General features: G+C 42.4%; 1 protein-coding gene across 11 annotated transcripts in view; it reads left to right on the top strand.

Annotated features, from left to right (window-relative positions):
* The window catches only part of DOCK3 (dedicator of cytokinesis 3), a 735,525-nt gene that overhangs the window by 603,928 nt on the left and 113,348 nt on the right, over positions 1–18,249 (top strand). For all 11 annotated transcript variants that reach the window (XR_008523281.1, XR_008523280.2, XM_024244830.2 and 8 more), the window contains one exon: positions 17,218–17,410. Coding sequence is in view for 9 of the 11 variants with exons in the window: in XM_024244830.2 (XP_024100598.1) it covers positions 17,218–17,410 (193 nt within the window). In the remaining 2 variants the exon portion in view is untranslated. The remainder of the gene's footprint in view (positions 1–17,217; positions 17,411–18,249) is intronic.

Here is an 18,249-nt window from a genome sequence, read left to right as displayed (position 1 = left end):
CAGCGGGTGGTTTCTTTGTCCTCTGGTTTTCAGAGATGAAGAAGCCCTGCCAGGATCATGTGTGTTGGGTAAGGGATTATTTACAAGGAAATACCTAATACAACAAAATCCTGCTTTTACTGCAAATCTGGCTGTGCCTCAGCTGCCAGATGTAAAACAGCTCAGTGGCTTTATGTTGGAGAAGAAGCACAAATTTGTTCTGTGAACAGTCTTTAGACCAAGTTTATTTAGCTACCATACTGCTTAGTTTTTTTATGAACACTTTATTCATAGGAGATATTCAGAATGTATGGGGAATTTTATTTCCATATTAATCATTGTATTAATGAAAATTGAGCACAGTGGCTCACGCCTGTAATCCTAGCACTTTGGGAGGCCAAGGCGGGCGGATTGCTTGAGCTCAGGAGTTCAAGACCAGCCTGGGCAACATGATGAAACCCCCATCTCTACTAAAATACAAAAAATTAGCTGGGTGTGCTAGCATGCACCTGTAGTCCCAGCTACTCGGGAGACTGAGGCAGGAGAATTGCTTGAACCTGGGAGGCAGAGGTTGCAGTGAGCCAAGATCGCACGACTGCACTCCAGCCTGGGCAACAGAGACTTTGTCTCCAAAAAGAAAAAGAAAAAAAAGAAAATTTAGATTAGCTTTTGTCCATTCCAGAAGTTGAATGAAATAATTTGAAAAACAGTAGGAATAACTAGGAATCTTTGGCTAAGAATTAAGATTAAATTAGGATCACAGGGCTGGCAAGATGGCCAAATAGGAACAGCTCTGGACTGCAGCTCCCAGTGAGATCAACACAAAAGGTGGGTGATTTCTGCATTTCCAACTGAGGTACCCAGCTCATCTCACTGGGACTGGCTAGACAGTGGGTGCATCCATGGAGGGCAAGCAGAAGGAGGGTGGGGCGTCGCCTCACCTGGGAAGTACAAGGGGTTGGGGAACTCCCTCCCCTACCCAAGGGAAGCTGGGAGAGACTGCCTTGAGGAACAGTGCATTCCAGCCCAGATACTGTGCTTTTCCCATGGTCTTTGCAACCTGCAGACCAGGAGATTCCCTCAGGTGCCTACACCACCAGGGCCCTGGGTTTCAAGCACAAAACTGGGCCGCTGTTTGGGCAGACACTGAGCTAGCTGCAGGAGTTTTTTTCGTACCCCAGTGGAGCCTGGAACGTCAGCGAGACAGAACTGTTCACTCCCCTGGAAAGGGGGCCAAAGTCAGGGAGAGAAGCAGTCTAGCTCAGCAAATCCCACCCCCACGGAGCCCAGCAAGTTAAGATCCACTGGCTTGAAATTCTCGCTGCCAGCACAGCAGTCTGATGTCGATCTGGGACACTCAAGCTTGGTCAGGGGAGGGGCATCCACCATTACAGAGGCTTGAGTAGGCAGTTTTCCCCTCACAGTGTAAAAAAAAGCTGACAGGAACTTTGGACTGGGCAGAGCCCACCACAGTGCTGCCAAGCCATTGTAGCCAGACTGCCTCTCTAGATTCCTCCTCTGTGGGCAGGGCATCTCTGAAAGAAAGACAGCAGGCCCAGTCAGGGGCTTCTAGATCCAACTCCCATCTCCCTGGGACAGAGCACCTAGGGGAAGGGGCAGCTGTGGGCACAGATTCAGCAGACTTAAATGTTCCTCCCTGCCGGCTCTGAAGGGAATGGGAGATCTCCCAGCACAGTGCTCGAGCTCTGCTAAGAAACAGACTGTCTCCTTAAGTGGATCCCTGACCCCCTTGCCTCCTGACTGGGAGACATCTCCCAGTAGGGGATGACAGACACCTCATACAGGAGAGCTCTGGCTGGCATCTGGTGGGTGCCCCTCTGGGACGAAGCTTCCAGAGGAAGGAATAGGCAGCAATCTTTGCTGTTCTGCAGCCTCCACTGGTGATACCCAGGCAAACAGGGTCTGAAGCAGACCTCCAGCAAACCCCAGCAGACCTCCAACAGAAGGGCCTGACTGTTAGAAGAAAAACTAACAAACAGAAAGGAATAGCATCAACATCAACAAAAATGACATCCACACAGAAACCCTATCCGAAGGTCACCAACATCAAACACCAAAGGTAGATAAATCCAGGAAGACAAAGAAAAACCAGTGCAAAAAGGCTGAAAATTCCAAAAACCAGAACGCCCCTTCTCTTCCAGAGGATCACAGCTCCTAGCCAGCAAGGTAACAAACCTGGACAGAGAATGAGTTTGATGAATTGACAGAAGTAGGCTTCAGAAGGTGGGTAATAACAAACTCCTCCAAGCTAAAGGAGCATGTTCTAACCCAATATAAGGAAGCTAAGAACCTTGAAAAAAGGTTTGAGGAATTGCTAACTACAATAACCAGGTTAGAGAAGAACATAAATGACCTGATGGAGCTGAAAAACACAGCACGAGAACTTTGTGAAGCATACACAAGTATCAATAGCCAAATCGATCAAGTGGAAGAAAGGATATCAGAGATTGAAGATCAACTTAATGAAATACAGCATGAAGACAAGATTAGAGAAAAAAGAATGAAAAAGAACGAACAAAGCCTCCAAGAAATATGGGACTATGTGAAAAGACCAAACCTATGTTTGATTGGTGTACCTGAAAGTGACGGGGAGAATGGAACCAAGTTGGAAAACACTCTTCAGGATATTATCCAGGAGAACTTCCCCAACCTAGCAAGACAGGCCAACATTCAAATTCAGGAAATACAGAGAACACCACAAAGATACTCCTTGAGAAGAGCAACCCCAAGACACATAATCGTCAGAATCACGAAGATTGAAATGAAGGAAAATATGTTAAGGGCAGCCAGAGAGAAAGGTCAGGTTACCCACAAAGAGAAGCCCATCAGACTAACAGTGGATGTCTCTGCAGAAACCCTACAAACCAGAGGAAAGTGGGGCCAATATTCAACATTCTTAAAGAAAAGAATTTTCAACCCAGAATTTCATATCCAGCCAAACTAAGCTTCATGAGTGAAAGAGAAATAAAATCTTTTACAGACAAGCAAATGCTGAGAGATTCTGTCACCACCAGGCCTGCCGTACAGGAGCTCCTGAAGGAAGCACTGAATATGGAAAGGAAAAACCGGTACCAGCCACTGCAAAAACATGCCAAATTATAAGGATCATCAACACTATGAAGAAACTGCATCAACTAACGGGCAAAATAACCAGCTAGCATCATAATGACAGGATGAAATTCACACATAACTATATTAACTTTAAATGTAAATGGGCTAAATGCCCCAATTAAAAGACACAGACTGGGGGGAGGAGCCAAGATGGCCGAATAGGAACAGCTCCGGTCTACAGCTCCCAGTGCGAGCGACGCAGAAGACGGGTGATTTCTGCATTTCCATCTGAGGTACCGTGTTCATCTCACTAGGGAGTGCCAGACAGTGGGTGCAGGTCAGTGGGTGAGTTCACCGTGCGCCAGCCGAAGCAGGGGCAAGGCATTGCCTCACTCGGGAAGCGCAAGGGGTCAGGGAGTTCCCTTTCCAGGGGTGACAGACGGCACCTGGAAAATCGGGCCACTCCCACCCGAATACTGTGCTTTTCCGACGGGCTTAGGAAACGGTGCCCCAGGAGAGTATAGCCCGCACCTGGCTCAGAGGGTCCTACGCCCACGGAGTCTCGCTGATTGCTAGCACAGCAGTCTGAGATCAAACAGCAAGTCGGCAGCGAGGCTGGGGGAGGGGCGCCCGCCATTGCCCAGGCTCGCTTAGGTAAACAAAGCAGCCGGGAAGCTTGAACTGGGTGGAGCCCACCACAGCTCAAGGAGGCCTGCCTGCCTCTGTAGGCTCCACCTCTGTGGGCAGGGCACAGACAAAAAGACAGCAGTAACCTCTGCAGACTTAAATGTCCCTGTCTGACAGCTTTGAGGAGAGCAGTGGTTCTCCCAGCACGCAACTGGAGATCTGAGAACGGGCTGACTGCCTCCTCAAGTGGGTCCCTGACCCCTGACCCCCGAGCAGCCTAACTGGGAGGCACCCCCCAGCAGGGGCAGACTGACACCTCACACGGCCGGCCAGGTACTCCAACAGACCTGCAGCTGAGGGTCCTGTCTGTTAGAAGGAAAACTAACAGAAAGGACATCCACACCAAAAACCCATCTATACATCACCATCATCAAAGACCAAAAGTAGATAAAACCACAAAGATGGGGAAGAAACAGAGCAGAAAAACTGGAAACTCTAAAAAGCAGAGTACCTCTCCTCCTCCAAAGGAACGCAGTTCCTCACCAGCAACGGAACAAAGCTGGACGGAGAATGACTTTGACGAGCTGAGAGAAGAAGGCTTCAGACGATCAAATTACTCCGAGCTACGGGAGGATATTCAAACCAAAGGCAAAGAAGTTGAAAACTTTGAAAAAAATTTAGAAGAATGTATAACTAGAATAACCAATACAGAGAAGTGCTTAAAGGAGCTGATGGAGCTGAAAACCAAGGCTCGAGAACTACGTGAAGAATGCAGAAGCCTCAGGAGCCGATGCGATCAAATGGAAGAAAGGGTATCAGCCCTGGAAGATGAAATGAATGAAATGAAGTGAGAAGGGAAGTTTAGAGAAAAAAGAATAAAAAGAAACGAGGAAAGCCTCCAAGAAATGTGGGACTATGTGAAAAGACCAAATCTACGTCTGATTGGTGTACCTGAAAGTGACGGGGAGAATGGAAACAAGTTGGAAAACACTCTGCAGGATATTATCCAGGAGAACTTCCCCAATCTAGCAAGGCAGGCCAACATTCAGATTCAGGAAATACAGAGAACGCCACAAAGATACTCCTCAAGAAGAGCAACTCCAAGACACATAATTGTCAGATTCACCAAAGTTGAAATGAAGGAAAAAATGTTAAGGGCAGCCAGAGAGAAAGGTCGGGTTACCATCAAAGGGAAGCCCATCAGACTAACAGCGGATCTCTCTGCAGAAACCCTACAAACCAGAAGAGAGTGGGGGCCAATATTCAACATTCTTGAAGAAAAGAATTTTCAACCCAGAATTTCATATCCTGCCAAACTAAGCTTCATAAGTGAAGGAGAAATAAAATACTTTACAGACAAGCAAATGCTGAGAGATTTTGTCACCACCAGGCCTGCCCTAAAAGAGCTCCTGAAGGAAGCGCTAAACATGGAAAGGCACAACCGGTACCAGCCACTGCAAAATCATACCAAAATGTAAAGACCATCAAGACTAGGAAGAGACTGCATCAACTAACGAGCAAAATAACCGGCTAACATCATAATGACAGGATCACATTCACATATAACAATATTAACTTTAAATGTAAATGGACTAAATGCTCCAATTAAAAGACACAGACTGGCAAATTGGATAAAGACTCAAGACCCATCAGTGTGCTGTATTCAGGAAACCCATCTCACGTGCAGCGACACACATGGGCTCAAAATAAAAGGATGGAGGAAGATCTACCAAGCAAATGGAAAACAAAAGAAGGCAGGGGTTGCAATCCTAGTCTCTGATAAAACAGACTTTAAACCAACAAAGATCAAAACAGACAAAGAAGGCCATTACATAATGGTAAAGGGATTAATTCAACAAGAAGAGCTAACTATCCTAAATATATATACACCCAATACAGGAGCACCCAGATTCATAAAGCAAGTCCTGAGTGACCTACAAAGAGACTTAGACTCCCACACATTAATAATGGGAGACTTTAACACCCCACTGTCAACATTAGACAGATCAACGAGACAGAAAGTCAACAAGGATACCCAGGAATTGAACTCAGCTCTGCACCAAGCGGACCTAATAGACATCTACAGAACTCTCCACCCCAAATCAACAGAATATACATTTTTTTCAGCACCACACCACACCTATTCCAAAATTGACCATATACTTGGAAGTAAAGCTCTCCTCAATAAATGTAAAAGAACAGAAATTATAACAAACTATCTCTCAGATCACAGTGCAATCAAGCTAGAACTCAGGATTAAGAATCTCACTCAAAACCGCTCAACTACGTGGAAACTGAACAACCTGCTCCTGAATGACTACTGGGTACATAACGAAATGAAGGCAGAAATAAAGATGTTCTTTGAAACCAACGAGAACCAAGACACAACATACCAGAACCTCTGGGATGCATTCAAAGCAGTGTGTAGAGGGAAATTTATAGCACTAAATGCCCACAAGAGAAAGCAGGAAAGATCCAAAATTGACACCCTAACATCACAATTAAAAGAACTAGAAAAGCAAGAGCAAACACATTCAAAAGCTAGCAGAAGGCAAGAAATAACTAAAATCAGAGCAGAACTGAAGGACATAGAGACACAAAAAACCCTTCAAAAAATAAATGAATCCAGGAGCTGGTTTTTTGAAAGGATCAACAAAATTGATAGACCACTAGCAAGATTAATAAAGAAAAAAAGAGAGAAGAATCAAATAGATGCAGTAAAAAATGATAAAGGGGATATCACCACTGATCCCACAGAAATACAAACTACCATCAGAGAATATTACAAACACCTCTACGCAAATAAACTAGAAAATCTAGAAGAAATGGATAAATTCCTCGACACATACACCCTCCTAAGACTAAACCAGGAAGAAGTTGAATCTCTGAATAGACCAATAACAGGAGCTGAAATTGTGGCAATAATCAATAGCTTACCAACCAAAAAAAGTCCAGGACCAGATGGATTCACAGCCGAATTCTACCAGAGGTACAAGGGGGAGCTGGTACCATTCCTTCTGAAACTATTCCAATCAATAGAAAAAGAGGGAATCCTCCCTAACTCATTTTATGAGGCCAGCATCATCCTGATACCAAAGCTTGGCAGAGACACAACAAAAAAAGACAATTTTAGACCAATATCCTTGATGAACATTGATGCAAAAATCCTCAATAAAATACTGGCAAGCAGAATCTAGCAGCACATCAAAAAGCTTATCCACCATGATCAAGTGGGCTTCATCCCTGGGATGCAAGGCTGGTTCAACATACGCAAATCAATAAATGTAATCCAGCATATAAACAGAACCAAAGACAAAAACTACATGATTATCTCAATAGATGCAGAAAAGGCCTTTGACAAAATTCAACAACCCTTCATGCTAAAAACTCTCAATAAATTAGGTATTGATGGGACGTATCTCAAAATAATAAGAGCTATTTATGACAAACCCACAGCCAATATCATACTGAATGGGCAAAAACTGGAAGCATTCCCTTTGAAAACTGGCACAAGACAGGGATGCCCTCTCTCACCACTCCTATTCAACATAGTGTTGGAAGTTCTGGCCAGGGCAATTAGGCAGGAGAAGGAAATCAAGGGTATTCAATTAGGAAAAGAGGAAGTCAAATTGTCCCTGTTTGCAGATGACATGATAGTATATCTAGAAAACCCCATTGTCTGAGCCCAAAATCTCCTTAAGCTGATAAGCAACTTCAGCAAAGTCTCAGGATACAAAATCAATGTACAAAAATCACAAGCATTCTTATACATCAATAACAGACAAACAGAGAGCCAAATCATGAGTGAACTCCCATTCACAATTGCTTCAAAGAGAATAAAATACCTAGGAATCCAACTTACAAGGGATGTGAAGGACCTCTTCAAGGAGAACTACAAACCACTGCTCAAGGAAATAAAAGAGGATACAAACAAATGGAAGAACATTCCATGCTCATGGGTAGGAAGAATCAATATCATGAAAATGACCATACTGCCCAAGGTAATTTACAGATTCAATGCCATCCCCATCAAGTTACCAATGACTTTCTTCACAGAATTGGAAAAAACTACTTTAAAGTTCATATGGAAGCAAAAAAGATCCCGCATCGCCAAGTCAATCCTAAGCGAAAAGAACAAAGCTGGAGGCATCACACTACCTGACTTCAAACTATACTACAAGGCTACAGTATCCAAAACAGCATGGTACTGGTACCAAAACAGAGATAAAGATCAATGGAACAGAACAGAGCCGTCAGAAATAATGCCACATATCTACAACTATCTGATCTTTGACAAACCTGAGCAAAACAAGAAATGGGGAAAGGATTCCCTATTTAATAAATGGTGCTGGGAAAACTGGCTAGCCATATGTAGAAAGCTGAAACTGGATCCCTTCCTTACACCTTATACAAAAATCAATTCAAGATGGATTAAAGACTTAAATGTTAGACCTAAAACCATAAAAACCCTAGAAGAAAACCTAGGCATTACCATTCAGGACATAGGCATGGGCAAGGACTTCATGTCTAAAACACCAAAAGCAATGGCAACAAAAGCCAAAATTGACAAATGGGATCTAATTAAACTAAAGAGCTTCTGCACAGCAAAGGAAACTACCATCAGAGTGAACAGGCAACCTACAAAATGGGAGAAAATTTTCACAACCTACTCATCTGACAAAGGGCTAATATCCAGAATCTACAATGAACTCCAACAAATTTACAAGAAAAAAACAAACAACCCCATCAAAAAGTGGGCGAAGGACATGAACAGACGCTTCAAAAGAAGACATTTATGCAGCCAAAAAACACATGAAAAAATGCTCACCATCACTGGCCATCAGAGAAATGCAAATCAAAACCACAATGAGATACCATCTCACACCAGTTAGAATGGCAATCATTAAAAAGTCAGGAAACAGGTGCTGGAGAGGATGTGGAGAAATAGGAACACTTTTACACTGTTGGTGGGACTGTAAACTAGTTCAACCCTTGTGGAAGTCAGTGTGGCGATTCCTCAGGGATCTAGAACTAGAAATTCCATTTGACCCAGCCATCCCATTACTGGGTATATACCCAAAGGACTATAAATCATGCTGCTATAAAGACACATGCACATGTATGTTTATTAAGGCACTATTCACAATAGCAAAGACTTGGAACCAACCCAAATGTCCAACAATGATAGACTGGATTAAGAAAATGTGGCACATATACACCATGGAATACTATGCTGCCATAAAAAATGATGAGTTCATGTCCTTTGTAGGGACATGGATGAAATTGGAAATCATCATTCTCAGTAAACTATCGCAAGAACAAAAAAACAAACACCGCATATTCTCAGTCATAGGTGGGAATTGAACAATGAGAACACATGGACACAGGAAGGGGAACATCACACTTCGGGGACTGTTGTGGGGTGGGGGGAGGGGGGAGGGATAGCATTGGGAGATATACCTAATGCTAGATGACGAGTTGGTGGGTGCAGCGCACCAGCATGGCACATGTATACATATGTAACTTACCTGCACGTTGTGCACAGTTATCATAGAGTCTAAAGTATAATAATAATAATAATAAAGGAAAAAAAAAAAAAAAAAAGACACAGACTGGCAAATTGGATAAAGAGTCAGGACCCATCAGTGTGTTGTATTCAGGAGACCCATCTCACATGCAAAGACACACATAGGCTCAAAATAAAGGGATGGAGGACTATTTACCAAGCAAATGGAAAACAAAAAAAAGCATGGGTTGCAATCCTAGTATCTGATAAAACAGACTTTAAACCAACAAAGATCATAAAAGACAAGGAAATTACATAATGGTAAAGAGATCAATGCAACAAGGAGTGCTAACTATCCAAAATATATATGCACCCAATATAGAAGCACCCAGGTTCATAGAGCATGTTCTTAGAAACCAATAAAGAGACTTAGACTCCCACACAATAATAGTGGGAGACATTAACATCCCACTGTCAGTATTAGATCAATGAGACAGAAAATTAATGAGGATATTCAGAACTTGAACTCAGCTCCAGACCAAGTAGACCTGATAGACATCTATAGAACTCTCTACCCCGAATCAACAGAATATATATTCTTCTCAGCACCACATTGCACATATTCTAAAACTGACCACATAATTGGAAGTAAAACACTCCTCAGCAAATGCAGAAGAACAGAAATCATAACAGTCTCTCAGACCACAATACAATCAAATTAGAACTCAGGATTAAGAAACTCACTCAAAACCACACAACTACATGGAAACTGAACAACCTGCTCCTGAATGACTACTGGGTAAATAACGAAATTAAGGCAGAAGTTCTTTGAAACCAATGAGAACAAAGACACAACGTACCAGAACCTCTGGGACACAGCTAAAGCGGTGTTTAGAGGGAAATTTATAGCACTAAATGCCCACAGGAGAAAGCGGGAAATATCTAAAATCGACACCCTAACATCACAGTTAAAAGAACTAGAGGAGCAAGAGCAAACAAATTCAAAAGCTAACAGAAGACAAGAAATAACTAGCCAGGCGTGGTGGCTCACACCTGTAATCCCGGCACTTTGGGAGGCTGAGGCGGGCAGATCATGAGGTCAGGAGATCAAGACCATCCTGGCCAACATGGTGAAACCCCGTCTCTACTAAAAATACAAAAAATTAGCTGGGTGTGGTGGTGGGTGCGTGTAGTCCCAGCTACTAGGGAGGCTGAGGCAGGAGAATGGCCTGAACCTGGGAGGCGGGGCTTGCAGTGAGCCAAGATCACGCCACTGCACTCAAGCCTGGGTGACAGAGCGAGACTCCGTCTCAAAAAAAAAAAAAGGAAATAACAGATCAGAACAGAGACACAAAAAATCCTTGAAAAAATTAATGAATCCAGAAGCTGGTTTTTTGAAAAGATTAATAAAATAGATAGACTGCTAGCCAGACTAATAAAGAAGAAAAGAGAGAAGAATCAAATAGACACAACAAAAAATACGATAAAGGGGCAATCACCACTGATCCCACAGAAATAGAAACTGCCATCAGAGAATACTATAAATACCTCTGTGCAAATAAACTAGAAACTCTGGAAGAAATGTATAAATTCCTGGACACATGCACCGTCCCAAGACTAAACCAGGAAGAAGTTGAACCCCTGAATAGACCAATAACAAGATCTGAAATTGAGGTAGAAATTAGCAGCGTACAACCAAAAAAAGCCCAGGACCAGACGGATTCACAGCCAAATTCTACCAGAGGTACAAAGAGGAGGTGATACCATTCATTCTGAAACTATTCCAAACAATAGAAAAAAAGGGACTCCTCCCGAACTCGTTTTATGAGGCCAGCATCGTCCTGATACCAAACCTGGCAGAGACACAACAAAAACAGAAAATTTCAGGCCACTATCCCTGATGAACATCGATGCAAAAATCCTCAATAAAATACTGGCAAACCGAATCCAGCAGCACATCAAAAAGCTCATCCACCACGATCAAGTCAGCTTCATCCCTGGGATGCAAGGCTGGTTCAACCTACACAAAAAAATAAATGTAGTCCATCACATAAACAGAACCAATGACAAAAACTACTTGATTATCTCAATAGATGCAGAAAAGGCCTTCGATAAAATTCAACATCCCTTCTTGCTAAAAACTCTCAATAAACTAGGTATTGATGGAATGTATCTCAAAGTAATAAGAGATATTTATGACAAACCCACAGCCAAAATCATACTGAATGGGTAAAAGCTGGAAACATTCCCTTTGAAAACCAGCACAAGACAAGGATGCCCTCTCTCACCACTCCTATTCAACATAGTATTGGAAGTTCTGGCCAGGGCAGTCAGGCAAGAGAAAGAAATAAAGGGCATTCAAATAGGAAGAGAGGAAGTGAAATTGTCTCTGTTTACAGATGACATGATTATATATTTAGAAAACCCCATTGTCTCAGCCCAAAATCTCCTTCAGCTGATAAGCAACTTCAGCAAAGTCTCAGGATACAAAATCAATGTGCAAAAATCACAAGCATTCCTATACGCCAGTAATAGACAGCCAAATCATGAGTGAACTCCCCTTTACAATTGCTACAAAGAGAATAAAATACCTAGGAATACAACTTAGAAGGGATGTGAAGGACCTCTTGAAGGAGAACTACAAACCACTGCTCAAGGAAATAAGAGAGGACACAGACAAATGGAAAAACATTCCATGCTCATGGATAGGAAGAATCAATATCATGAAAATGGCTATACTGCCCAAAGTAATTTATAGAGTCAATGCTATCCCCATCAAGCTACCACTGACTTTCTTCACAGAATTAGAAAAAACTACTTTAAAGTTCATATGGAACCAAAAATGAGCCTGCATTGCCAAGTCAATCCTAAGCCAAAAGAACAAAGCTGGAGGCATTATGCTACCTGACTTCAAACTATACTACAAGGCTATAGTAACCAAAACAGCATGGTACTGGTACCAAAACAGATATATAGACGAATAGAACAGAACAGAGGCCTCAGAAATAACACCACACATCTACAACCATCTGATCTTTGACAAACCTGACAAAAAGAAGCAATGGGGAAAGGATTCCCTATTTAATAAATGGTGTTGGCAAACTGGCTAGCCATATGCAGAAAATTGAAACTGGACCCCTTCCTTACACCTTATACAAAAATTTACTCAAGATGGATTAAAGACTTAAACATAAGACCTAAAACCATAAAAACCCTAGAAGAAAATCTAGACAATACCATTTAGGACATAGGCATGGGCAAAGATTTCATGACTAAAACACCAAAAGCAATGGCAACAAAAGCCAAAATTGACAAGTGGCATCTAATTAAACTAAAGAGCTTCTGCACAGCAAAAGAAGCTATCATCAGAGTGAACAGGCAACCTATAGAATAGGAGAAAATTTTTGCCATCTATCCATCTGACAAAGGGCTAATATCCAAAATCTACAAAGAACTTAAACAAATTTACAAGAAAAAAAAAACCATCAAAAAGCGGGCGAAGGATATGAACAGACACTTCTCAAAAGAAGACATTTATGCAGCCAACCAACATATGAAAAAAAGCTCATCATCACTGGTCATTAGAGAAATGCAAATCAAAACCACAATGAGATACCATCTCACACCAGTTAGAATGGCAATCATTAAAAAGTCAGGAAACAACAGATGCTGGAGAGGATGTGGAGAAGTAGGAATGCTTTTACACTGTTGGTGGAAATGTAAATTAGTTCAACCATTGTGGAAGACATTGTGTCGATTCCTCAAGGATCTAGAACTAGAAATACCATTTGACCCAGCAATCCCATTACTGGCTATAAACCCAAGGATTATAAATCATTCTACTATAAAGACACATGCGCACGTATGGTTTTTTTCTTTCTTTCTTTCTTTCTTTTTTTTTTTTTGAGATGGAGTTTCACTCTTGTTGCCCAAGCTGGAGTGCAATGGAGTGATCCCAGCTCACTGTGACCTCCACCTCCCGTGTTCAAGTGATTCTCCTGCCTCAGCCTCCTGAGTAGCTGGGATTACAGGCGCATGCCACCATGTTCAGCTAATTTTTTCATTTTTTATTAGAAACGGGGTTTCACCCTGTTTGCCAGGCTAGTCTCGACCTCCTGACCTCAGGTGATCCACCTGCCTCAGCCTCCCAAAGTGCTGGGATTACAGGCATGAGCCACTGCGCCCAGCCACACACATATGTTTATTGCAGCACTGTTGACAATAGCAAAGATTTGGAACCAACCCAAATGCCCATCAGTCATAGACTAGATAACAAAAATGTGGCACATATACACCATGGAATACTATGCAGCCATAAAAAAGGATGAGTTTATGTCCTTTGCAGGGATGTGGATGAAGCTGGAAACCATCATTCTCAGTCAACTAACACAGGAACAGAAAACCAAACACCACATGTTCTCATTCATAAGTGGGAGGTAAACAATGAGAACACATGGACACAGGGAGGGGAACATCACACACCTGGGCCTGTTGGGGGTCGGGGGACTAGGGGAGGGATAGCATTAGGAGAAATACCTAATGTAGATGATGGGTTGATGGGTGCAGCACACCGCCATGGCACGTGTATACTTATGTAACAAACCTGCACCTTCTGCGCCTGTATCCCAGAGCTTAAAGTATAATAAATAATTAAAACTTCAAAAAAAGATTAGATTAGATTCAATATTAGAAATATCAGTGTGGGAAGAAAATTTACTTTCTTATATTAAAACTACCTGACCAATCACCTGAGCCCAAGAAGTTAAGGCTACAGTGAGCTGTGATTGCACCACTGCACTCCAGCCTGGGCAACAGAGTGAAACTCTATCTCAAAAACAAACAAAACTGCCTGGCCAGCTAATCTGTCACCTTTCCACACAGCCTTACCCTAGAACAAATCAATAATTCATTACCCCAGTCAAAAGGGAGGTATTTTTCCTTACAAAATGAATGTCAGAATTTTTATGTAATGGTGTATAGTTCTTCAACTTTTTGAAGCTAAATATTACACCAAAACCTGTCAGCAAAGATCAGACACCCTCTCTCATGTCCAGTCATTCAGCCACTGCCAGGTATATTGTTAGCCCAAGTATATATTTAAACTCTGCCTCATTTAAGATTAAAATAGTCTACTTTTTTGTTTTCCACTTGTCTCTGTGTTGCCTCTTCATACCAGTTGCCTATAGGTTTCTCAGCCCAGAGGACAGGTGATCAACTGGGAGTACCTTAAGGCTTCCTTGACTCTATAAGGGAATGGACTCTATTAGGGAGTCTATAAGGAACTCTATAAGGGAGTACCTCAAGGCTTCCAGGTGCTTCTGTAAGAAAGACACCTGTGATCTCCCCTTCTAAGTACCTTAAGCTGCTCATCTTCCTCTTCCATTCCCCTCCCACAGCCAAAATATGGAGAGATTAGAGGTAGCTAGCAAAGCAATGCAGATATGTTTTCTGGGAACTTTGTAACATAGTAATGTCCTGTACTGAGTGGCACACTCCTACTACATCAAGATAAATAGCTTAGATCTGGTCTCGGCTAAGACCTGTGTGAGAATCAGACTTTCTTCTTTGGTGCAAGGCTCATGTTTCCTGAGTTTCACAACTCTCTCTCACTCTGTCTCTCTCTCTCTCCCTCTCTCTGTCTCTCTCTCTCGCTATATATATATATATATATGTATATTATTCAGTTAGACGTTATATCTTTGATTATGACCACTAGAAGATGTCAGGGTGTGAGAGTCCTTCTGTCCTGGTGTCTAAGTACAGGATATTTTACCATTTAAGAGAGCAAATGAGTTACTGTTTGTTATTGATTATAAAGCACCTACTTCACCACTCCTTTGTCTTTTATATCTAAGGTGCTAACGATATGTTTTGTTCTGGTTCTAATTACTGCAAAACAATCTCCTTGATATTCCAGGGAGTTATAAATCTGCAGATAGAATTCATATATGTTCTCCAATTGGGCCTGGCCTAAATAAAGACCACAGCACAAGCCTGTTTTCCATGGCATAAATTTTCTTTTTTTTATTTTTTATTTTATTTTATTATTATTATACTTTAAGTTTTAGGGTACATGTGCACAATGTGCAGGTTAGTTACATATATATACATGTGCCATGCTGGTGTGCTGCACCCATTAACTCGTCATTTAGCATTAGGTATATCTCCTAAAGCTATCCCTCCCCCCTCCCCCCACCCCACAACAGTCCCCAGAGTGTGATGTTCCCCTTCCTGTGTCCATGTGTTCTCATTGTTCAATTCCCACCTATGAGTGAGAATATGCAGTGTTTGGTTTTTTGTTCTTGTGATAGTTTACTGAGAATGATGATTTCCAATTTCATCCATGTCCCTACAAAGGACATGAACTCATCATTTTTTATGGCAGCATAGTATTCCATGGTGTATATGTGCCACATTTTCTTAATCCAGTCTATCATTGTTGGACATTTGGGTTGGTTCCAAGTCTTTGCTATTGTGAATAGTGCCGCAATAAACATACGTGTGCATGTGTCTTTATAGCAGCATGATTTATAGTCCTTTGGGTATATACCCAGTAATGGGATGGCTGGGTCAAATGGTATTTCTAGTTCTAGATCCCTGAGGAATCGCCACACTGACTTCCACAATGGTTGAACTAGTTTACAGTCCCACCAACAGTGTAAAAGTGTTCCTACTTCTCCACATCCTCTCCAGCACCTGTTGTTTCCTGACTTTTTAATGATTGCCATTCTAACTGGTGTGAGATGGTATCTCATTGTGGTTTTGATTTGCATTTCTCTGATGGCCATGGCATAAATTTTCACTCACTCTAAGCCAGTGTCTGTTGCCTGATGGAGCAGTCAAGAAAACAGCCTTCCCTCCCCAACCTGCCATTTGGGAAGGGTGCATTCTCATCTTTTTGTCTTAAGATGGCACTCCATTTCTCTTTGTAAATCCTGAGTTAATGGCATAAGGGGACTGAGAAGTGAAAAAAGTCTTCATGCTGCTTCCACTTAGACAAGAGAAAATAATGAGAACCAGCATGTATCAAAGGCCTATTGTGTGTTCCAGGCGCTCTACTAGAAACTTTATGTAAAAATTTCCCTCATACCAGTATCAAGACATAAGTAACAGCATCATCCCCATTTTATAGATGGGGAAACAGAGAATTAGGCAGTAACTTGCCAAAGTTTATGTGTCAGGTAAGTGGTAAAGCTTGAATTTGAACTCGTGTCTAATTCCAAAACCCATTCTCTTTTTCCTATAGTGCTCTGCCTCCCAAAGGCTGTGGAACTGTTCTATTATCAGATTGTTCTCAAGAAACTACCTTATGGTCTGCCAGAGCTTACATCCTAGAAGAAAAGCCTAACATGCACACTCCCACTCCCCTTGCTTGGGTGTCTAGGTGGCTGAACTCTAAGCCCACGTCAATAGTCCTCAAGAGTTTATGGCTAACTAAATACACACATTTCCCATCCTCTTGAATTTACTCTTGAGACTACCAGGCATCACTTATGAAGAAAATAATTTATGAAGTCTTCATATTTCATGGTTGCAAATGAGAATCTCTATTCTGGGGAAATGGTACAGCTCTCAGAACTGGATCACAGAGCTGAAGCTGGTGCTGCTTGAAGGAACTCAGCTCTCTCTGCCATACTTTCTTGAGTTTGGAACCAAAATTGGAAAGCTAAAAACTTGATTATAGAGACAAACAAAAGTATAAATCCATTTTATGAACAAAAACAACTGTGGATCTTAAGCCACATTGAGCAGATTTTTCTTTATACCCCATTCTCTTGCCAGCAAATGCTATATGCAAGTTATGAAAGCCTCCAATTGCCTGGATCCCAGTAGATTATCTTGTTTTGGTTTCCTTTTTGGTTTTTCTTGCTCCATGCCTAAGTGCTGTAGTCAGTGGCCAGGGAGGAGCCCACCCATGGCAGAGATGCTAAAGTGCCTTCTCAGCCTCTCACCACCTTATATCATTGTCTGAGCATGAAAGATAGACACACACCCTAACTCTGTGCTAACCACAGCTTCATTTGCTTTTGCAGGCTGCACTCCTCAATTCTTTCCCAACCATCTTTGACGAGCTGCTGCAAATGTTCACCGTGCAAGAGGTGGCAGAGTTTGTGAGAGGGACACTGGGGAGCATGCCCAGCACTGTGCATATTGGGCAGTCAATGGACGTGGTCAAGCTGCAGTCCATTGCCAGGACAGTGGATAGCCGCCTGTTTTCTTTCTCAGGTAAATCAAGTTGGGATGAGAGTCCTCCTTCCTTCCAGGGGTGATAGCAAAGTGATAATCAAAGGATCAGTTTCCTCAATGATTATACAAGAAACCAGTGACCCTTAAGATACAGAATTTTTTGGTAAACTATAATAGAGAATGCAGCCAAGACCTAGGCCTACTGCCTTACTCACAGTTTATTCCTAGGAATCTACACATATGGGCATGTCACTGGGGTGGTGCTGAGTCCATTCAGGCTACTGTAACAGAATACCATAGACTGGGTGGCATGTAAACAGCAAACTTTCTCATAGTTCTGGAGGTTAGGAAGTCTAAGATCAAAGCACCAGTAGATTCAATGTCTGATGAGGCCCACTTCCTGGTTCATAGACAGCTGTCTTCTCTCTGTGTTCTCACATAGCAGAAGGGGCAAGGCAGCTCTCTGGGGTCTCTTTTTTTAAAAGGTCGCTAATCTTGTTCATGAGGGCCCTGCCTCCAGGCCCACAGCTTCCAAGAACAGAGCCTGCCATACCCTCAGGAAAGGAAGGAGAGGAAAAGAGAAGGGACTATCTCAAGGAAATAAGGATAAGCCAAGAAAATAAAAGAGGCCCTACAGACCACTTGAGGTCAGGAGTTCAAGACTAGCCTGGCAAACAGGGTGAAACCCTATCTCTACTGAAAATACAAAAAATTAGCCAGGCGTGGTGGTGGGCACCTGTAATCCCAGCTACTCAGGAGGCTGAGGCAGGAGAATTGCTCGAACCCAGGAGGCGGAGGTGGCAGTAAGCCAAGATCACGCCATTGTACTCCAGCCTGGGCAACAGAGCGAGACTGTCTCAGAAAAGAAAAAAAAAAAA

This window comes from Pongo abelii, chromosome 2 (genome assembly GCF_028885655.2).
Source record: "Pongo abelii isolate AG06213 chromosome 2, NHGRI_mPonAbe1-v2.0_pri, whole genome shotgun sequence".
NCBI classification, from domain to species: domain Eukaryota; kingdom Metazoa; phylum Chordata; class Mammalia; order Primates; family Hominidae; genus Pongo; species Pongo abelii.
Note: the sequence above shows the minus strand (reverse complement) of the source record. Positions and strands in the feature narration are given on the sequence as shown.